Source organism: Electrona antarctica, assembly GCF_951216825.1.
Source record: "Electrona antarctica genome assembly, contig: scaffold_218, whole genome shotgun sequence".
Taxonomy (NCBI): domain Eukaryota; kingdom Metazoa; phylum Chordata; class Actinopteri; order Myctophiformes; family Myctophidae; genus Electrona; species Electrona antarctica.
Genome location: NW_027638286.1, coordinates 86512 through 110241, shown reverse-complemented (window position 1 = coordinate 110241; position 23730 = coordinate 86512). Strand labels below are relative to the sequence as shown.

The 23730-nt window shown below is 43.7% G+C and overlaps 1 protein-coding gene across 1 annotated transcript in view; it reads left to right on the top strand.

Moving 5' to 3' along the window:
- LOC306918213 (dynein axonemal heavy chain 12-like) overlaps positions 1-23730 on the top strand; it is a gene marked incomplete at its 3' end in the record, with an annotated part of 140907 nt that overhangs the window by 102215 nt on the left and 14962 nt on the right. Inside the window, exons 57-70 of the mRNA XM_079531089.1 lie at positions 1965-2206; positions 3919-4066; positions 7866-8011; positions 9991-10205; positions 11190-11382; positions 11739-11931; positions 12473-12645; positions 15095-15235; positions 16373-16534; positions 18903-19198; positions 19700-19953; positions 21846-21986; positions 22554-22691; positions 22917-23147. Coding sequence (XP_079387215.1) covers positions 1965-2206; positions 3919-4066; positions 7866-8011; positions 9991-10205; positions 11190-11382; positions 11739-11931; positions 12473-12645; positions 15095-15235; positions 16373-16534; positions 18903-19198; positions 19700-19953; positions 21846-21986; positions 22554-22691; positions 22917-23147 — 2673 coding nt within the window. The remainder of the gene's footprint in view (positions 1-1964; positions 2207-3918; positions 4067-7865; positions 8012-9990; positions 10206-11189; positions 11383-11738; positions 11932-12472; positions 12646-15094; positions 15236-16372; positions 16535-18902; positions 19199-19699; positions 19954-21845; positions 21987-22553; positions 22692-22916; positions 23148-23730) is intronic.

Here is a 23730-nt window from a genome sequence, read left to right as displayed (position 1 = left end):
ATACTGAGGTGTAATATAATGAATGAAAAAATCATTGAATTTTTTTTTTGAGAAAGTAATATGGGCCCTCATTTATCAACCGTGCGTACGCCAAAATATGGGTGTACGCCGAAATTACCGCAATTTTCGGCATTTATCATTTGCGCCAACGTTTGATTTTGAACTTGAGCCAAGACAAAAACCACGTCTGGTCGGGAGCTGTCGTACGCTTTGTCCTCACCTGTTTTTCTGTCGTAGAACAGCGGAGCAGCATTGTTTGACCAGCTGAGAGGCTGTCACAGGCATCGAAACATATGTATTCACTCCTAAAATGTTTATATAAAACTGTATGTATATGGGCTAAATGTAAAAAAGAAAAAAAAAGTAAAGGAATACATCAACGATGTGTCTTTGTGTCATATGAAATTAGTAGGAGATTTCCAACTTTACAAGCAAGCAATTAAAATCGCGCATTTAAAAACAATGTTGCAAGTTAGATGCGAAAGCCATTTAAACAGTGTTTTGCATGATGAGCGCATACATGCGAGGATTTGGGCTGTCTGTGCTAAAATATTTCCATGACGGGACGTTGGAGATTATAGTACAGCGCTGCAGCTGCGGAGAGTCCCAACATGGGTAGCCTACTGTAGCCTAATCTACAGCAGGCCGATGTCTTTCTGGAGTTACAGTATGTGCAATCTCCTCCTCGTTTAATAAACCCGACGCGTCGCTCGAATGCCAAATGTGTCGTGCCAGCGCAAGTGGGAACGCATCGGAGATAGTATAGGCTAACCCAGCCTGCAGCCCACCACCACCACCACCACTGTCCAGTGCATGCCACATGAGGCTACGGTTTTGGCTTCAATATTCATATAATTGATTTGACAGTTGACAGCCCAACCACTGCAGCGACTGCGAGGCAATTTAAATCGTCGAACGTGCTGGTCAGTTGATCACGGTGTCACGGACGGACCACAGTGATAGAGAGAGACAGACAGGACAGGAGGAGCACCTATGCAAAACAGCAGCGTGTGTGTGCCTATTTGTTATTTAATTCATGGTTCACAGGTTCAGGTTTTCGTTCACTAATATTTCTTGTTGTATATTAAATTAAAAATACTTTAATAATTGAATATACAACTAACAACACACAGTGACAGTTGCTTGCAAATTACGATATGTGCGTGCATGCGTGCGGGGGGGGGGTGAGGCGGACAGGGGGGAAGCGAAGCGAGAGGAGAAACAGACAGGGTAGGCTACAGCTTTATTTAATTCATGCAGGTTTATTTATTTAAGATACAACAAGTTGCAAGTTGCGTGTGCGTGCGTGCGTCTGTGTGTGTGTGTGTGTGTGTGTTTGTGTGTATGAGAGGGGGCAGAAAGGCAACTTATGCAAGCGAGGGGAACTTTATTTTTCCTGTAACCATGGTTTCCAGGTCGTATTGCAGTTGTTCATGTCGCAAAAACGAGGGCGAGGCTTGATTTCATAGGGCGTGCCAGATAGATTTCAGCCGTCACATTTATTAACGTCGGAACGAAATTAAGGAAGAAACAGCTGTCTGCGATCACTTTGTAAATGCCGACCCGACGTGGGTGTACTACGAATCCTACACTCGAATTTGGGGCAGATTTTACACTCGATTGATAAATGAGGGCCATGATGTCTGTCGAGTGGTCTAATATATGCACAATATATTAAACATTTGTTTACAGATGGTCACGGAGAGCTGACACGTTGCTGCAGTAGGTCTAGTGTGCTTTATTCAACTGTCCCCCGGTGCCCCCGATACAAACGTTCCTACCACATTATAAGCCAATACTACAGTACAATGTCTTGGTCCACGCACTTGGTACTTCTGTCAGAAAGACACCCGTGGCTTCAGTGTTCAGTGCCACTCAAAGTGAGGGAAGCCCTCGCCCCTTCTATGTCTGGCAGAAGCCGAAATCACACCTGATTTCACCCATGATGTGCGCCTTCCTTTCAGGTGGTGGCTCCAAAGAAGGACAGCCTAGCGGAGGCCCAGCGCTCGCTGGCCTCCACCATGGCCCTGCTGGAGCAGAAGAGGGCCGAGCTGAGCGAGGTGGAGGACCACTTGGCCTCGCTGAGGAGAACCCTGGAGGAGAAGACAGAGGAGAAGGCCCAGCTGGAGCATCACGTGGAGCTGTGTGCCCAGAAGCTGCAGAGGGCAGAGAAGCTGATCCTCAGCCTGGGTGGAGAGAAGACCAGGTGAGAAGCTCTGATCCTCAACCTGGGTGGAGAGAAGACCAGGTGAGAAGCTCTGATCCTCAACCTGGGTGGAGATATAAGACCAGGTGAGAAGCTCTGATCCTGACCCTGGGTGGAGAGAAGACCAGGTGAGAAGCTCTGATCCTCAGCCTGGGTGGAGAGAAGACCAGGTGAGAAGCTCTGATCCTCAACCTGGGTGGAGATATAAGACCAGGTGAGAAGCTCTGATCCTCAGCCTGGGTGGAGAGAAGACCAGGTGAGAAGCTCTGATCCTCAACCTGGGTGGAGATATAAGACCAGATGAGAAGCTCTGATCCTGACCCTGGGTGGAGGGATAAGACCAGGTGAGAAGCTCTGATCCTCAACCTGGGTGGAGAGAGAAGACCAGGTGAGAAGCTCTGATCCTCAACCTGGGTGGAGAACACTGGAGATATAAGACCAGGTGAGAAGCTCTGATCCTGACCCTGGGCGGAGAGAAGACCAGGTGGGAAGCTCTGATCCTCAGCCTGGGTGGAGAGAGAAGACCAGGTGAGAAGCTCTGATCCTCAACCTGGGTGGAGAACACTGGAGATATAAGACCAGGTGAGAAGCTCTGATCCTGACCCTGGGCGGAGAGAAGACCAGGTGGGAAGCTCTGATCCTCAGCCTGGGTGGAGAGAGAAGACCAGGTGAGAAGCTCTGATCCTCAGCCTGGTTGGAGGGATAAGACCAGGTGAGAAGCTCTGATCCTGACCCTGGGTGGAGAGAAGACCAGGTGAGAAGCTATGATCCTCACGCCTGGGTGGAGAGAAGACCAGGTGACCAGAGCCATCTACTAGAAGAGTTTCGATATAGAGGGGGCAGAAACCGAGCCGAGTTGGAAAGCATGTGTGCAACATGACAACTGTTTTAGCGTATTGTACAGTAACAACTAAAGTCTCTTTAATGTTGTGCTATTACTCCAAACAATCTAAAATAAAGGGATTTAAGATCATTAAAGCTGGGCTGTTGCCTGAGTCCAATGCACTTCTGCCTACTTCCGGTCCAGGACTTGTCCCAGTCGCGAGTCCCCATTCTCAATAGAAGTCTACGTCATGAAGTGAACGCAGTTTGTGTAACTCTGTCTATATCTAAGGCTCTGCAGGTGACGACAGCATATGAGATATTTCATTTGGAGCTTTTCACTTTGCCTCTCATTTGTGAAGTGATCGTTTTGTTTTGTCATGTGTTTGATCGAGTGTTTTTGAGTGGTGCAAACCACTCCAACGACCAGCTTTGTCTGTATGTACCTGTGTACCTGTGTACCTGTACGTGGTCCCACGTACATGTGAGCATGGTTGCTATGGTTAGTGTGTGACGTCACTCCACCACTTTCGGAATTACGTCACATGGCAGCAAAGTCTATGGACTTTTAATGTTTGTTTAGAGCACTTACAGAGAGAGAATTACAAGGCAGACTCCCCTCACTTCACACGATACAGCTTTTTGTCCTTAACTCGTGTCACATTTGCTATTGACAATGAAAGGAGAATTTACGCCATGTGTCTGAACAAATTGGCTTTTTGTGGCAACACAAACATTAAATACCATTGACAATGAATGGAGAATTCACGTCATATGTGGACGAGCAAATCAGCATTTTCTTCTTATACACAAAGATTACATTCCCATTTACAATGTAAGTAAGTAACAGCGCCCCCTCACTTCACATGGGTGTGATTTTCTATGTGTAGATGGTCTGAAGAGGCCGAGGAGCTCCAGAGCACCTACGACAACCTGACTGGAGACGTGCTCATCTCTGCAGGCGTCCTCGCCTACCTGGGAGCCTTCACCGCTGGCTTCAGACAGGACTGCACCAAGCTGTGGACCGGACTCTGCCAGGTGAGGAATGCACCAAACTGTGGACCGGACTCTGCCAGGTGAGGAATGCACCAAACTGTGGACCGGACTATGACCGGACTCTGACAGTTAGTCTTATTGACTAACTCTAATCCAGTGATTCCCAAACTTTTTAGCTCAAGACCCAAAAAAAAATTTAGTCATTTCACGTGCGACCCAAACTAGTGAAAATAGCTTGTAGTTCGGCTATATTCACTACTTGATATGATATGATATAGTACTTTATTGTCAGTTCGCACTGAAATTTCTCTTGCGGCCCAGCGGCCTTGTATGCAACACACATTTGACATAACACAAAAACAGAAATAAAAATACAGTTACATACATAGAGACATAAGGGCACAGAGCAATGTCCACAGCTCAGTCTAGTCCTGGCCAAAAACCTGATTAATCCTCAAAGTCGACTGATGGACAAAAGACTTCTTCAGTCTGACCTTATTGAACACCATATCTCCTTCCTGAAGGCAGCAACCTATACTCAAACTATAATAAAATACGCACATCACTTCATGGAGGTGCTGGGTTCAAAAAGTAACATAGGAAAAGAGAGGAAGCCGCACACTCATATGCTCCGAAGTATAAGTTTATTGACGACGTTTCGAGCCAAGGCTCTTCTGGTTTTGACCAGATGAAGAGCCTTGGCTCGAAACGTCGTCAATAAACTTATACTTCGGAGCATATGAGTGTGCGGCTTCCTCTCTTTTCCTAAGCAACCTATACTCTCCATACAAAACATGGCTAGTATTAGAGGTCATATTCCTTGCTAACCTTAGGATGCTGTTAACATACGTGGATGTATAGAGTCTCTGAAGTGGTTGTCCAACAATCTTTGAACAAATGTTTAGTTGTTGCAGCATTTGTGACTTTGAGGCTACAGACAAACATCCATACCAGGTGGTACTACAGTACTGAAGAACACTCATAATAACAATAAGTGGAAAAACAAAAGAAGAGTCCGTCTACTAGCACCAAAGGATCTTAAACGACGAAGGAAATAGATTCTTTGCTTTGTTTTCTAACACACTGACTCAATCTGATCTTTCCATGACAGGAGATGATCTATTACTACTCCTAGGTATTTGTATGAACATACCTGGTTAGTAATGGGGGATCTGTGTGTCTCTGGTGGTGCACCAAATATAATCTCTTCTGTCTTTTTTGTGTTAATGATGAGAGCGTTGTTATCACTCCATTCAACCACCGTATTTACTCTTTGTTGGTGCAGTCCAGGATCACTGGATCTTCTTAACCAAGTAGTTCATCCGAAACAGCTTCAAGTATTAAACGATTGGCCACTGCCTGACTGGGTAGTCTACCTCCTTTCAAATTGCTATTACATGTATTACAAATCCCTTTCTCCCCTGTTCTTTTTTTCCTGTATTTCAGATCAAATACCAGTCTTGTTAGATGCTTCCTCACTTTAACAGATTCTGAGTATTTTATCTCATTAAATATTACCACACATTTTTCTATGGCTTCAATCATTATTCGATCACGGAGTTGTCGTTTATGTCTTTCATTTCCTTTGATCTCCTCGAGTCTTTTTCTTCGGATATCCTTGAGTTTTTGGTTACGCATAACCAACCGTCCCTTTCGTCTTTCGTCCGTTTCATTTTTTCGGATATTTCTAAGTCGTTGGTTTCGCTTATCTTTTTTCATTTGTAGAATTCCAAGTCCTTTTTCACTCGTACACTTTTCATCGTATGATTCCTTTCTTTTTAAAAGCCGTTGCTTTCGTTGTCCATCTGTTTCATTTTTCCGGATTTCCCTCCGTTTTAGGTTTTGCTTTTTACCCATCTCCTTAAATAGATTCCCAAGCATTATTTTAGCTGTAAGCTTTCTTCGGAGATTCGGAGATCTTACAGTGTACTCCCGTCTGACGTTTGTATCATTTATCTAGGTCTATTTCAACCGGCAGATCTTTAGAATGTCGATATTGTCAATGTTATTTCAATCTGTATCCTGTATGATCACGTGCAGCCTTTGTCCTTCCTCTCTCCTCCTTTGTATTTACAATTCTGTATTTAATTACCTACTGCTCTTTCCAAGTACAAATCCTGAGCTAGTAGATGATGGTCCTCCTATGTAATCCTTCTTCTCTCCGGGTCCAAGTCCTCCTTGACTCTCTTGGTCGCAGCTTTTGGGTAACAAAAGCGGATTTGCCTACTCCGAGAGGCTGGTATTTGATGTAAGCACGCCGGGGTTTCCTTCTTTAAGAGGCTGGTACGCTTGTGGAACGTGTGGAACGCTTGAATTAATTATTTTTCTGACCCTGTAAACGGTTGTAATTCTTTATGAACGATTGTAAAACATAGATTGGTTACGTAACCAACAACAACCAATTAGGGACTACAAACGTAAATGACGTAATTAATCTATGTTTCGAAATCAATTGATGTGTAATAGGAATTGTATTGGTTGTTAATGTTGTTGTAATTGAGAGGTTTCATGTTTGGAGGACACAAGTACAGAAGTAGACTATGTATGGCTTATTTAGCCAGGAAGATTACATATTAAAAACTAATATATTAAATATATTAAAATATATTAAAATACAATCTGATAACTAATAACATTCGCTGGTTATAACTGGCTGTCAATGGTGACGTAATTACGATATGTTTCAATATTGATTGGGATAAATTAAAGGAATAGAATGCACCCGCACACTGTATATTTGCTCAGTACAAGAGTACTTCTTCAGGCATAGATGAAGAATGTCCGGAGGGACCGAAACGTTGCATTAAAAAGAAAAATCACACACGTGTGAAGTGAGTGGTGCAACTCCGTGTGGGGGTTCCCGGGGGGGGGGAGTCCCAGACCCACAGGAACGCACCCAGGGTGCCGGCGCGGTTCCAAAACGGTAGAGAAATGACAGAGTTACCATGTGGGGGTCCCCGGGGGTGGGGCGGGGGGGAGCTCCAGACCCCCAGGAACGTGGCCAGGGGGCCGGGCCGGTTCCGGCGTGCCGCCCCTTGTCCGAAACGGTTGAGAAATGACAGAGTTAAACAACCATGCTGTTTCGTACATACATACCCAGCCAGCCAGCCAGCCAGCCAGCCAGCCAGCCAGCTACCCACACACATAACTCCGTAAGGGAAAAAATAGAAAAGAAAATAGTCAGTGTGCGGGTGCATTCTATTCCTTTCATTGATGTCCACTGGCCTACGCACATGTGCAGACGCCTTCTAGGTGTGCGAAAGGTTTTTCCTACAGTTAATATTGATTGGGTAACAGGTAACGTATTGTGGCGACTGATACACAACTCAGGAGCGGAAGTCAAGATTGCCTATTCACAAACGCATTCATTGATCTGATTTTCTCTGTTTCCTTGTGCAGGGGAATACAGTCAAAGGTAAGTGGTCAACATAAAGTTAATTTCCAAGGTAAGGAGGAGGATCGTCGTCACTGGATGTCATCGGTAGATATGGATTACATTCACAGAGGGTTTGGGTAGGTACTCCTGCAATGGATTCCAGAGGTGAGTACATACGGTAGGTACAGGTTTAGATTAGGCCCTTAGCTTTAGGATCTCTTTCCCCACAGGTGTGATAACTACGAGTACGCTCAGGTAGGTGAATCAATGTCAATAAATGCGCTGAGAGTAGGTTTTAGAACGGTATAAGCATTTCTACTCAGCCTGTACTCGAGTATTTCTACTCCTTCGTTTGGAAATATAGTGGCCCTATCCATCGTCAAAGTTGCCCACCCCTGCTCTAATCCCACCTCATTAATTTGACATAAACGTTGAGTTTCTTCTTGTTGCTCTTCCCCCGTCCAGTCCAGGAACATCCCGTCGTCCGATGACTTCTCCCTCAGTAAGACCCTGGGCGACCCCATCAAGATCAGAGCGTGGAACATCGCAGGCCTCCCCACCGACACCTTCTCCATAGACAACGGCATTATTGTCACCAATTCACGTCGATGGTGAGTCCTTCTCTCCCAAGATATCTATCACGACAACATACTTCCAGTACTTTAAAGGTTGGGTAAGTGATTTCTTTGGTTAAAAATGTCTGTATTGTACTCATTGGTATAATAGTCTTTGTTCAGTAACAGGAGTCTCCATTTCTGTCCAGCTTTTTATTAAACAGAAAATGCAATTTCAGGTCGGGATACCAATTTTATCCAATCAGGATAGAGAACGCAGTCAGGATACAGATTAAACAAGTAGAATTGTAAGTGTTGACACATTTTATCCAATCAGGATAGAGAACGCAGACAGGATACAGATTAAACAAGTGGAATTGGAAGTGATGACACAAATAAATGAGCAGACAATATTGGAGCTCAAACACTATACAAATTAACCTGATAAATGGCTACTATAATGGCTACTATTTGACTACCCTGTACATCCTGGTTCTCTAACATCTCAATGTCACAAAAATCTAAGCTTCAAACCTCCCAGAACAAACTAATCCGACTTCTTCTAGGCCTAGGGCCCATGACCCACCTTTACGCAACGCATTTTGATGGCATAGGATGGCTCCGGGTAGAAGACAGAGTCAAGCAGTTGAAAATGGGACTGACATTCAAAATTGTAAACGCAGCTCTGCCCTCCATGCCCTCAGTGCCCATATGCTCTATTTACTTGACTGATTACCTAAAAAAGGTGAGCAACTCCCACAGCCACAACACTAAGAGGGAGCCTAAATAATGATCTGGTGCCACCCACATTTAGAACAAATAGAGTATGCACATGCATGATTTTCCCATCAGGACACGCCCCCCTCATCTAGACTGAGTGGCAAAACATTGAGCAGCATGGAGTGTTGGAGTTTGGAAGCACTCGTTGGAAATCACTCAACCGTCCTGCGTACCACCCGTTTCTAAATGTCACATAATGCAGGAGTCAGCAAAATGTTGTGTTATTGAAAACAAGCACTTCCAAACTCTGACACTTAGAAACATAATCAACTGCAGGACATTTCTTGACAAAGTAGCTCATAACGTTTCTATGGTGGATTTTTATGAAACAAAAACTTTTCGTACAGCTGCAATGTTGGTGAGTTTAACATTGTTTAATGCAATCAGACAGGACTTTTCTGTTTGGATGAATAGGCTGTCAAGGCCAGAAAGTATTTTTTTGCCACTCAGTGGGCGTTCCCGCATAACTTCCAGGTACAATGATGTCACACGCATACCCTCTATATGGGTAAATTCACTTTCCACAGCACTGCCACAAAGGTGTGGAATGCCCTGCCCCCCTCCCTCAAAACAAGCAAATCACTGGCTTCCTTTAAAACCCGCAAATGCACCTGTCATTGTCTGCGGATCAAAAGGAGAGAAGGTGATTGCCCCACCTCCTTATACCTCCCTCCGATTTAATTATTTGTATTTCGTCCTGTACGTAGTTATCATGTTTTTGAGATATCTCGATTATTGTCATTGTTGTGTTTGTGAATGAATGCATGGGAACCGAATGGAAACAAGACTTTTTTCGGTGCTATCCTTTTGGACCAATGTGCTTTGACTGTACCCTGTACTGTTTGCATTTTATATTGTCAAAAAAAATAATCAATCAATACTGTCTCCTGATAGGTCTGACATTGTGTCACCTGCCTGAAAATGTATTTTCTGTTTATTAAAGAGCTGGAGAGACAGGGAGAATCATGTTACTGAACAATGACTCTATAGCAATGATTAGAATATAGTGATTTTACTTTTTAACAAATACTGTTTGTTTTAACCAAAAACAATATCACTTACCCTACCTACATTTTTGGTACATTTTGATACCAATACATTTACTCAAGTAAATGTAGAATTGCAGACATTTACCTGTAACAGAGTACTTCTACATTGCAGTAGGCCTATTGATACTTTTTTCCACCACTGTTTCAAACCACCACCTCCTGACTGACTCTCCCTCCCTCCGTCCGACCGTCCGTCCGTCCGTCCAGGCCTCTGATGATCGACCCTCAGGGCCAGGCCAACAAGTGGGTGAAGAACTCGGAGAGGGAGAACAACCTGAGCCTGATCAAGCTGACGGACCCCGACTACATGAGGACTCTGGAGAACTGCGTCCAGTTCGGGACGCCCCTGCTGCTGGAGAACGTAGGGGAGGAGCTGGACCCGTCGCTGGAATCACTGCTGACCAAGCAGACCTTCAAACAAGGTGAACATTAGAACCTCTGCTGACCAAGCAGACCTTCAAACAAGGTGAACATTAGAACCTCTGCTGACCAAGCAGACCTTCAAACAAGGTGAACACTAGAACCTCTGCTGACCAAGCAGACCTTCAAACAAGGTGAACACTAGAACCTCTGCTGACCAAGCAGACCTTCAAACAAGGTGAACACTAGAACCACTGCTGACCAAGCAGACCTTCAAACAAGATGAACACTAGAACCACTGCTGACCAAGCAGACCTTCAAACAAGGTGAACACTAGAACCACTGCTGACCAAGCAGACCTTCAAACAAGGTGAACACTAGAACCTCTGCTGACCAAGCAGACCTTCAAACAAGGTGAACACTAGAACCTCTGCTGACCAAGCAGACCTTCAAACAAGGTGAACACTAGAACCACTGCTGACCAAGCAGACCTTCAAACAAGGTGAACACTAGAACCACTGCTGACCAAGCAGACCTTCAAACAAGGTGAACACTAGAACCACTGCTGACCAAGCAGACCTTCAAACAAGGTGAACACTAGAACCTCTGCTGACCAAGCAGACCTTCAAACAAGGTGAACTGAACCAACGTGACACTGTTTCATGCAGGCGGTGTGGAGTGTATCAGACTGGGAATGATGGAGTACTGTATTGTACTGTTTGTTTTCATTCAGGCGGTGTGGAGTAGGGCTTTAAGCAACTAGTCGACTATTCAGCTAGTCGACTAGTAAATCCACTAGTCGACCTTGTTGGTACTAGTTGACTAGTTGATAAGGTCAGCTAGAATGCTATATTATAGTCACCAATGTACACAGTTTTTAAATGTACACATAATATTTTTTTTATTTTAGTAGTTAAACAACTAGTCGACTATTAAACTAGACAATAGTCAACTAGTAAAAATCACTAGAAGTGAAAGCCCCAGTGTGGAGTGCATCAGACTGGGAGACAGCGTGATTGAGTACTGTACTGTTTGTTTTCCTTCAGGCGGTGTGGAGTGCATCAGACTCGGGGACAGTGTGATCGAGTACTCCAGTGACTTCCGGTTCTACATTACCACCAAGCTGCGTAACCCCCACTACCTCCCCGAGCTGGCCACCAAGGTGTCCCTGCTCAACTTCATGATCACCCCCGAGGGCCTGGAGGACCAGCTCCTGGGCATCGTGGTCGCCAAGGAGAGGTAGGTACAGTAGTAGGACCAGTGAGCGTTTTTCCGGAAAAAAAATCCGAAAAGGTAGCACATCCAACATTTTAAATGAATGGCGGACAAAGTACTCACACACCAAAAAGCATTCCTTTATGCTCTGATGAACGCTCATAGCTGAAACGCGTAAGCGTTCCTTTTTGGTGTATGCCAATAAAAAAGTGGATTTTTTTAAATTCCTACTTTTTGATGTATACGTCTAGCACTTCACTGAAAACCATTACTGATGCGCAACCAGACTGTGAAGATGAATATCCTTCGGGACAATAAAGATTATTACTCTGGATTATAGTATCTCTTTCTTTTTTTCCCGGCTCCTGTCTGTGTTCCAGGCCAGAGTTGGAAGAAGAGCGCAACGCCCTGATTGTGCAGTCGGCGGCCAACAAGAAGCAGCTGAAGGACATCGAGGACCAGATCCTGGACCTGCTGCAGGCCTCTGAGGGCAACATCCTGGAGGACGAGAGCGCCATCCACATCCTGGACTCCGCCAAGATCATGTCCAACGAGATCTCCAAGAAACAACAGGTACAAAGGGATCATGTCCAACGAGATCTCTAAGAAACAGCAGGTCTGTCTGTCTGCTGGGCTAAGGAACAACGGTCATGTCCAACGAGATCTCTAAGAAACAGCAGGTCTGTCTGTCTGCTGGGCTAATGAACAAAGATCATGTCCCAACGAGATCTCTAAGAAACAGCAGGTCTGTCTGTCTGCTGGGCTAATGAACAGAGATCATGTCCCAACGAGATCTCTAAGAAACAGCAGGTCTGTCTGTCTGCTGGGCTAATGGTAAATGGTAAATGGTGCATTTATATAGCGCCTTTATCCAAGGCACTTTACAGAGATAGCTGAGTCCAGAGAAGGCTACAGGGTGTCACTGTTTTAAACCACCACCATCAACAGGTGGCTGAGAAAACAAAGCTGAAGATAGCTGAGTCCAGAGAAGGCTACAGGGTGTAACTGTTTTAAACCACCACCATCAACAGGTGGCTGAGAAAACAGAGCTGAAGATAGCTGAGTCCAGAGAAGGCTACAGGGTGTAACTGTTTTAAACCACCACCATCAACAGGTGGCTGAGAAAACAGAGCTGAAGATAGCTGAGTCCAGAGAAGGCTACCGGGCCGTGGCCAAGCACTCGTCCATCCTGTTCTTCAGCATCGCTGACCTGGCCAACATCGACCCCATGTATCAGTACTCCCTCAGCTGGTTCCAAAACCTCTACGTCAACTCCATCCAGGACAGGCGAGTGAAATATAACTGATTCTGAACAACACCTAGAATCCAGCTCACACATAACAAATGGATGTCGTGCATACAAAAAATGGTATACTGCTCGCCACGACCGTATTGTTGACCTAGTGTCTGATGCAGCTCGAAAATATATGCCATCCACTGCAGCAATGTATAAACATTCAAGAGTGTTACCGGATTGTGCATGCAATGTCTTTGCTAACATCCCAAATACACCTGATGTTGTTTTTGTTGACACCAGTCACAAGGAGGTCCTGATTCTGGAGGTGGTCTGTGTCTTTGATTTGTACATGGACAAGGCATTCCAAGATAAACATTTTAAGTATACCACTTGGAATCATAACAATTAACCTTGGGTATCGATGTAGATTCGCCATACTGATACATGTACACTGTACATAAACTGTGTGGCAGCTGGCATGACAGAGGAAAGCCAAACAACTTAATTGCCAAATTGTGTGTGTGTGTGTGTGTGTGTGTGTGTGTGTGTGTGTGTGTGTGTGTGTGTGTGTGTGTGTGTGTGTGTGTGTGTGTGTGTGTGCGTGTGCGTGTGTGCGTGCGTGCGTGTGATTAACCTTTCAAGATCAAAGATCGAGATCACAATCAAGGTCAATATTGAGAAGTGATGGGCAGACTTTCATTAAACTTGGTGGGGATTGATGAGTAGTTGATTTGGCTCCCAAAGATCAAAGGGCACAATCCAGACACACAGAACAAGACATGTTGCGAGCAGGGGTTTTATGTCCAGGGATATTTGTTAGTTTAGTTAGCTTAGTTAAAGCCGTGGATTTCAACCCTTTTCATATCAAGGTCCATTATGCATTCAGTATTTGAGCCACTATACGGACCACCATTTGATGACATTCAGCCACTCACGCCCCAAACTAAAGCATATTTTGTTATTGTTGGATAAGATTTTGTCCACAATTCCATGCTGTATTGATGTTGGTACCATTAGGAGAGACAACAGGCAGATGTTCCAAATAACAACTATTTTACATTTTCTAATGTAGAGTTCGTGTAAATTTATTTAGAAAATGCTGTGTCATCAATACCTCTCCTGTCTCCTTGAAATAAATAAAATAGATAAATGGTTCGATGCAGAATCGCGCATGGCCGAATCGCGACGCATCTCTGAATCGATTATGTTTGACACCACTATAGTACAGTAAGACTCATTCACCTCTTTTGGTGTTTTAAGAATTCTGTTCTACTTTAGCTATTGAAAATAGCAGATCTACAAGCGCGGCACTCTATTTTGAAAAATCTTGAAAATGTGGCACAAATCTTTGAAAATATATTCTTTCAGAGTTTTTACTCAAATCGTTGCTTCTGGGGCCATCTATTTTCAGATGGGGGTTCGGCGGCCAATTACATATAATTTTTGGGTGTTCCTTGACATGAAATATTGAGCACCACTGATATAGAAACATAGGTAAAAGGTATCCTTCCTCCAAGTAGTACTGCTTGTCAGGGTGTAAATTGCAGACTTGAAAAGAAAAGAGTCCAAGGCACTCCGTCTTTGGTGAAGAATTAAATAATTTATTTGATGATGAGCAAGGCAAATAAATAACAGGACCTACGCGTTTCGACCACAAGGTCTTCGTCAGGGTCTATCTGCCAGCTTGGCTGATTAGTCACCTTTAAAGGAGCATTCAGTGATTTGGGTGATTTGGAAAACCACCCAGTCCGCCCCGGTAACAAAATGTGCACATGCACGCTCTACAGTGGGGGGAAGTGCAACAGGCCAACAGCATGTGCACCAAGGCCCCCCCCCCCACTCGATCATGATTGGAGGAAGGCCCCACTCATCCTGATTGGATGAAGGTTTTGCCACCCGCCACCAAAACTGAAACTAGGGTTTTTTGACCCCAGGGGCTCACTGGGGACAGGGAGGAACTCCTTATATGGTCAGCACACTCTATAGTAGGGAGGATTATAAAGAAAAAAAGAAAAAATAAGTGATATTTGAATTAAGTCAAATCACTGAATATACCTTTAAATACAACCAGGTGGTGGGTGTGATCCAATCATGTCATTGCATCGTTATTATTTCATTGGCATATAAATGATTTAATTTTAGTTACATTATTTCGTTGTATAAATATGTTGATTACACATCATTAGTCAAAAAAAATAATAATAATAAAAATAACAAAACACCCAAAGTGACCAGCACCAAGTGAAAAGTAAAAGACAATTAATGGGAAAACAAAGGGAAGAGTATAAAGTAAATAATTATATTGACACATTTAAATAGTAACCCAATTCACAGAGAAAATAGATGAACAGGACCATCAGAGAAAAGGCAGGAAATCAACTTCGTCATTTAGAAACATATAGGTATTTCAGAAACTGTCATGATTTAGAAGACATTTTTTTAAATTTTGATGTCAGGCCTAAATGTGAATAATAATGATATTGTCACATGGTTGTTCAGTAACAAGTCCAGGATCCTGGAGAAGAGGCTGCGCTACCTAATGGATTACTTTACGTACAACCTGTACTGCAACGTGTGTCGCTCTCTGTTCGAGAAGGACAAGCTGCTCTTCTCCTTCCTGCTCTGTTCCAACCTCCTACTGTAAGTATACTGTACTTATACAACATGACAGTTTAAAGTAACTAAGTACATTTACTTAAGTACTGTACTTAAGTACAATTTTGAGGTATTTGTACTTTACTTGAGTATTTCCAATTTCCAATACTTTTACTTCTACTCCACTACATCTCAGAGGCAAATATTGTACTTTTACTCCACTACATTTACCACTTCAACCCTATACATTTCGGCATTTGAAAATAGCCAATCTACAAGCTCACAATGCATGAGCTTGTTCAAGCTCACAATGCGTGAGCTTGTAGATCTGCTATTTTCAATAGATTTTGTATACATTTTTAACTTGTGAAATGGGACATTCTGCAATATGAGTACTTTTACTTTTAGTACTCCAAGTACATTTTGATGCCGATACTTTTGTACTTTTACTCAAGTACATTTTCAATTCCGTACTTTTACTTGTAAGTAGTTCTAAATTGCAGTATTGGTACTTTTACTTAAAGCTGCTACAAGCAATAATATGTCAATTTTAATGACTTTTTATTTTTATTTTTGTATTCAGACAGCCAGCAATGGGTAGAACGCTCCCAAAAAAATGAGTCTGTGACACATCTAAGGGCCACAATCTACATTCAAATATGTTCCTAGAAGCTTTGTCATTGGTCGAAAAATCGACCAATGGCAAAGCTTCTAGGAAAATCTTTGAATGCAGATTGCGGCCCCTAGATGTGTCACAGAGACTAAAATATTTTGGGAGCGTTCTACCCATTGCTGTCTGAATACCAACAAATAAAAATAAAAAGGTCATTCAAATTTTGACATATTATTGCTTATAGCAGCTTTAAGTAAAACAATTGAGTACTTCTTCCACCACTGGTACTTATACAACATGTATAGTCTGGTAGGACTATTTCTTTCATGTCTTTTATTTTTCCTGTGATGATATTGAATTTTTGTTGTTGTTGCTTTTACCCGTGATTATATTGAATCTTGTTGTTGTTCTTCATGTCATGTCTATGAATTGATTGCATAGGGCCTAAATGGAAACAAATGTTCTTTTTTTCTGCTATCCTTTTTGGACTGAAGTATTCAATCAATCAATCAATCAATCAATCAATCAAATTAGTTAGTATTGATGTTTTTTTTGTTTTTTTTATGCAGGGCGAAGCAGGAGATTGCGTACGCTGACTTCATGTTCCTGCTGACGGGAGGAGTGGGCCTGGAGAACAGCACTCCCAACCCAGACCCCACATGGCTGCAGGACCGGAGCTGGGACGAGATCTGCAGAGCCAGTGATACACTGCCTGGCCTCCAGGGAATAAAGTAATGTAGTTCTGCATAGAGCCAGCGATACACTGCCTGGCCTCCAGGGAATAAAGTAATGTAGTTCTGCATAGAGCCAGTGATACACTGCCTGGCCTCCAGGGAATAAAGTAATGTAGTTCTGCATAGAGCCAGTGATACACTGCCTGGCCTCCAGGGAATAAAGTAATGTAGTTCTGCATAGAGCCAGCGATACACTGCCTGGCCTCCAGGGAATAAAGTAATATAGATCTGCTTAGAGCAAGCGATACACTGCCTGGCCTCCAGGGAATAAAGTAATGTAGTTCTGCATAGAGCCAGCGATACACTGCCTGGCCTCCAGGGAATAAAGTAATGTAGTTCTGCATATAGAGCCAGCAATACACTGCCTGGCCTCCAGGGAATAAAGTAATATAGATCTGCTTAGAGCCAGCAATAAACTGCCTGGCCTCCAGGGAATAAAGTAATGTAGTTCTGCATAGAGCCAGCGATACACTGCCTGGCTTCCAGGGAATAAAGTAATGTAGTTCTGCATAGAGCCAGTGATACACTGCCTGGCCTCCAGGGAATAAAGTAATGTAGTTCTGCATAGAGCCTGTGATACACTGCCTGGCCTCCAGGGAATAAAGTAATGTAGTTCTGCATAGAGCCAGCGATACACTGCCTGGCCTCCAGGGAATAAAGTAATGCTGCCCACTGTTGTTTAACATAACGTGTCTGTTCCAGTGACTTGTAAACTGGACAGCTATACATTTACCTTAGTATTAACCGCGTACTGCAGAGTAAAGTACATTTACCTTAGTATTAACCGCGTACTGCAGAGTAAAGTAAATTTACCTTAGTATTAACCGCGTACTGCAGAGTAAAGTAAATTTACCTTAGTATTAACCGCGTACTGCAGAGTAAAGTAAATTTACCTTAGTATTAACCGCGTACTGCAGAGTAAAGTAAATTTACCTTAGTATTAACCGCGTACTGCAGAGTAAAGTAAATTTACCTTAGTATTAACCGCGTACTGCAGAGTAAAGTAAATTTACCTTAGTATTAACCGCGTACTGCAGAGTAAAGTAAATTTACCTTAGTATTAACCGCGTACTGCAGAGTAAAGTAAATTTACCTTAGTATTAACCACGTACTGCAGAGTAAAGTCTCATTTATAGACACCGTCATGTGTGTGACGGTGCCTCCTGTCATTTATAGACACCGTCATGTGTGTGACGGTGTCTCCTGTCATTTATAGACACCGTCATGTGTGTGACGGTGTCTCCTGTCATTTATAGACACCGTCATGTGTGTGACGGTGTCTCCTGTCATTTATAGACACCGTCATGTGTGTGACGGTGTCTCCTGTCATTTATAGACACCGTCATGTGTGTGACGTTGTCTCCTGTCATTTATAGACACCGTCATGTGTGTGACGGTGTCTCCTGTCATTTATAGACACCGTCATGTGTGTGACGGTGTCTCCTGTCATTTATAGACACCGTCATGTGTGTGACCTGAGCAAAGCAGTGAAGCCAGGATGAAACTAGTTGAGCTTAACAGAGGACGTCTGTGTGACTATTAAACCCCTTTCCCTCAGCAGTTGAAAAAGTACTCAAATAATATATAGAACAACTCCAGTACAAGTAAAGGTCCGGAATTGAAAATTTACTCGAGTAAAAGTACAAAAGTATTGGCCTCAAAATGTACTTAAAGTACCAAAAGTAAATGAAAGTGAAAATAGCCAAAATTAAGTGGTTAATGTATGTTTTGTAATAATAATCAAAATCTACAAATTAAGTAACTATAGTAACTAAAGTTTTCAAATTAATGTAGTGGAGTAAAAGTACTATATTTGGATCTGAGATGTAGTGTAGTACAGTGGTTCCCAAAGTGGGGTCCGGGGACCCCCAGGGGTCCTTGAGGGAGTTCCAGGGGGTAGCCAGCTAAATGATATAGTTTGGAACCAAATGGACCCTTATGGGTCTGTAACTCTGAGAGTGTACAAATGGAACCATTTGTACACTCTCAGAGTTAAATTAACATTGTTTTTACAATATAAATTGGGGGTGCCAGAGATAGAAATTACATTCAATGGGGGTCCGTAGACTAATGCATGTCAAACTGGGGGTCCTTGAAATTAAACTGATTGAGAATCACTGCTAGAGCCGTAAAAATCTTCTCTTAGGGGGTCCCTGGCATGTATTTTCAAAACGGGGTCCGTGGGATAATTAGTGTCATTTTGAGCGTCCTTGACATGACAAAGTTTGGGAACCACTGGTGTAGTAGAAGCAAAAGTATTGGAAACTGGAGATACTGGAAGTATACCTCAAAATGTTACTCAAGTACGGTGCTTGAGTAAATGCACTTAGTGACTTTCCACCACTGCCTTTCCTCCCCGTCTCAGAGAGGCGTTGGTGGAGTCCGCGGAGGGCTTCAGGGCCATCTACGACAGCACGGAGCCCTACAACAGCCGCCTGCCGGCGCCGTGGTGCGAGCGCCTCAACGACCTGCAGAAGATGGTCGTCTACCGCTGCCTGCGGCCCGACAAGATCACGCCGGCCGTCGCCAACTACGTGACCAACAAGCTGGGCAAGAAGTTCGTGGAGCCGCCGCCCTTTGACCTGAGCAAGAGTTACCTGGACTCCAACTGCACCGTCCCCCTGGTGTTTGTGCTGTCGCCGGGAGCCGACCCCATGGCTAGTAAGTGTTGACCCCAAGTGTTGACCCCATGGCTAGTAAGTGTTGACCCCAAGTGTTGACCCCATGGCTAGTAAGTGTTGACCCCAAGTGTTGACCCCATGGCTAGTAAGTGTTGACCCCAAGTGTTGACCCCATGGCTAGTAAGTGTTGACCCCAAGTGTTGACCCCATGGCTAGTAAGTGTTGACCCCAAGTGTTGACCCCATGGCTAGTAAGTGTTGACCCCAAGAGTTGACCCCATGGCTAGTAAGTGTTGTATGACCAGTATATTATGTTTCATACTGTGCTGCGGTTTCAAATCAATCAATCAATCAATCAATCAATCAATCAATAATAATAATAGCTCAGATTTATATAGCGCTTTTCGAAATACCCAAAGCGCTTTACATATAGGAACACTAGGAAGTTGGAACATACTTTATTAAGAAAAAAAACAAAGCAAAACATAACAGATACAGCAACAGTACAGTACAGGGTAATCGACATACATGTCCTTCTCCAGGCTTGCTCAAGTTTGCCCACGTCAAGAGGATGGCCAGTTCCAAGTTCCAGGTCATCTCCCTGGGGCAGGACCAGGGTCCCATCGCTGCCAGGTTGATCGCGGCCGCCATGAAGGAGGGGACGTGGGTATGTCTGCAGAACTGCCACCTGGCCGTGTCCTGGATGCCCACGCTGGAGAAGATCTGTGAGGACTTCAGTCCCGAACGATGCCACCCGGACTTCCGCCTCTGGCTCACCAGCTACCCCTCGCCCAAGGCAAGAAGACACAATTAAGTGCATGATGCAGTCATAAGGGGCTGTAGCTCCCATCTGGGAGCAGGAGGGGGGAACCCAGTGTACTCTCTGCTGCCCCATCTGGCGGAGTCAGGTTAGCCCGGCCCAGCCTGTACCCATGATTTCTGGTCTAGAGGGGCGTGTGCCGATGGAAGCGGTGGATCCTATTGGTTCACCGATCTGAGCGTTTTGTAGTTGTGTAGTTTCCACTAACAGCCTCCATGTTTGTAGTTTCCACTAACAACCTCTTTCCACTAACAGCCTCCATGTTTGTAGTTTCCACTAACAGCCTCCATGTTTGTAGTTTCCAATAACAGCATCCGTGTTTGTAGTTTCCAATAACAGCCTCCATGTTTGTAGTTTCCACTAACAGCCTCCATGTTTGTAGTTTCCACTAACAGCCTCCTTGTTTGTAGTTTCCACTAACAGCCTCCATGTTTGTAGTTTCCACTAGTCTCGCGTTACCAGACTGTTGCCTCCGCGATTTCCAAACGCTTCATCATAGAGTCTGGGCCAACGGAAGAGCTGCCATGAGTAAACTATAAAGCGGAAGTGGAGCCTCCTCGCCACTTCCGTTTCGTCTTTACAGTCGCACACATTTATTCTAATATAAATAGAAAACATCTAAGCATATATCTTGTTGCTTAGCAGAAAAGGAAATAAAAAAATAAGCTCTAAAGATATTTTAAAATATATTTTCGTGAACGGAAATGGCAGCTTCCGTTACTCAGTTCAGGGGGGCTATAGTCCCAGACTCTATATAGCATTCGGAGATTGTAGAATAGTTGTCTGGCTACGTGAGACTAAGTTTCCATTAAAGGTATATTCAGTGATTTCACTTAATTCAAATATCACTTATTTTTTCTTATTTTTTGGATAATCCTCCCTACTATAAAGTGTGCTGACTAGAGAACAGCGGATGAGCTTTTTTGTCACCCAAATCCGCATGTGCATAATTATAATCCGCCCGTTATCCGCAATTTATTAATTAATACAATTTATTAATCCGCACCACCCGCAATGCGCTGTGCAGGGAAGCGCCCAGCGTATACAGTATAGCTCACAACGCGTCGCTGCGACGCGTTGTGAGCTTGTAGATCGGCTATTTATACTACTTGTACAAACAATGTCACTCACCACTCTCTCGACAGTTCACCAATGTTACGTAGTGGTTGTATATTTCCATGGTAACACGCCGTCCACGTTTTCGCGACGTATTTTCATACAGCATATCCAGCGGTCATCGGCGGCAGGGTAAAGAATTTAATCACTCCCAGTCCCACGCCGAACGTATATTCCTCCCTTCTGTTTTACTTAGTTTTAAGTTTCTCTCAGACTCACTAGCTGCCTGTTAGCAACTTTAGCGTAGCTGCCTGTAGGAGACCACTGTGTTGTTGTTGTGCAACAGGACCCAACTTCATAGGCGGCTAATTTGTGCCAGATCATGGAAAATGATTAAATTAAAATACTACTACTAACGCACGCACGTCACACGCCGAGATTGTGTGCGTTTTAAAAGCTATAATAAGCATATAGATAAATGCCATTACTTTTATCCAATATTAATTTATAATAAATTGAATTGACCCTAATCCACCCTAAACTGCGGTTCACCCGCGGCAACCGCGGCTAAATCCGCCACCCGCTGGTCTCTAGTGCTGACCATATAAGGAGCCTTCATCCAATCAGGATGAGAGGGGCCTTCCTCCAATCATGATCGAGTGGGGCGGGCATTGGTGCACGTGCTGTTGGTCTGTTGTACTTCTCCCACTGTAGAGCGTGTGCATGTGCACATCTTGTTACCGGGTGGACCGGGTTTTTTTCCAAATCACCCAAATCACTGAATGCTCCTTTAACAGCCTCCATGTTTGTAGTTTCCAGTGGCCATCCTGCAGAACGGTGTAAAGATGACCAACGAGCCCCCTACTGGCCTCAGACTCAACCTACTGCAGTCGTACCAAACGGATCCTGTTTCTGATTCACACTTCTTCCATAACTGCCCCAGCAAGGAGCATGTGAGTAGCAGGCCTGTCACAATTATAATTAATTACAATTAATTACAATTTATTGTCTAATCTAATCAATTATTAGAGATAATCATGATTATTCTTGCATAATCGTCAATAGTTTCCACGTTGAAAAATGTCCATACATTTTCAAACATTTTCCATAGTTTAGAAATAGTTTACATAGCTTACAACGTTACAAAATTACGTGTTGTAATCAACTATTTCCGCTATTTCAAGTATATGAAATTATTACATTTGTAAGTAATTTCTTTGTATATTCAAGTCATTTGTCATATCTGCCCTGTGCAATTCATGATTGCGAAGCCTAAAAGCCAAACAGAAATTTAAATTCTATTCATAACAATGTTCCAATGTTCGATGCAAAAAAAAAAAAAATGTATTTGTGTGAAAATGAACCTCCAACTTAAATTAGTAATGGTGACAGCCCTAGTGAGTATAGGAGGTGGCTCACAGTTACAGTATTTACAGTAAGTGGTTACTATTAGGCTACTGTACAGTACAGTACATAATATTCCATTCATGCTGTTTCTGTCTCTTTGGTTTCCTTTCCAGATTTGGGAGAAGCTTTTATATGGAGTGTGCTTCTTCCATGCTCTTGTTCAAGAAAGGAAGAAGTACGGTCCCCTGGGCTGGAATATCCCCTACGGCTTCAACGAGTCTGACCTTCGCATCAGCATTAGACAGCTGCAGGTATTCACATAGACATAGAAAGGTAGCGGAAGATTGGGAGTGAGTCTGCAGTTCTGATTGCAATGGGAAGTGCATTCCATAGTTTTGGAGCCAGAAAGGGAGAAGAGTTTGGGACGTATGATCATGTGTTGTCCTTGCTTACTGCAAATCGTTCTGGATTAAGAGCGTCCGCTAAATGCCTAAATTGTAACTGTAAATTGCTCTCCTCTCCCGTCGTGGATCCAGCTGTTCGTGAATGACTACGACGAGGTTCCGTTGGAGGCCATAACGTACCTGACGGGAGAGTGTAACTACGGCGGCCGAGTGACGGACGACTGGGACAGGCGGCTGCTGATGACCACCCTGGACGACTTCTACAACAACGACATCATCCGCAAACCCTACAACTTCTCCCCCAGTGGCAAATACTACGCCCCGCCCAAATCCACCTATGAGAACTACATCGAGTTTATCAAGGTAACAGTGATGATCGAACACACCAGTGGTCTATTTATACAAAGAAGACGGGGACGGGTACTTTTTTCGTGCAAGCAAACATAGCAGATGTACAAGCTCAGCTCACAACGTTTGCAATAAATTACTTTTTTGTCCTTGACAAAAATAATTGCTCAAAAAAGAGCTCGAACACCATGTTCTGGGGAAACATAGCAAATCTAGCAGAAAAAAGTAGCAGATCTACAAACTCACAACGTGTTGTGACGCGTGGTAGTGGTACTATAAGCTTTCAAGAGCTCAGAACCTATTCTTTCGAAATCTTTCTAAAATAAAGTTGTGTTTTTATGACGTACCCGGCTACCTGCCCCTTCAGAAGAAGGGGAAAGAACCATTCTGGTTAGAATTTAAATCTAAACCAAAGAACCAATCAAAAGACGTCACAGTTCTGGAAAGTTTCAGGTTAGCGGTGTGGAAGGTTTGACTACCCTTCGACCTTCGTAGTCAAACAGAGCCACGCTGTATGTGTCTAACCTCGCGTCACCAGACTTTCCACCTCGGAGGAAAGCCTGGTCTGTGTTACTACTTACTAAATTGCTGTGTGATC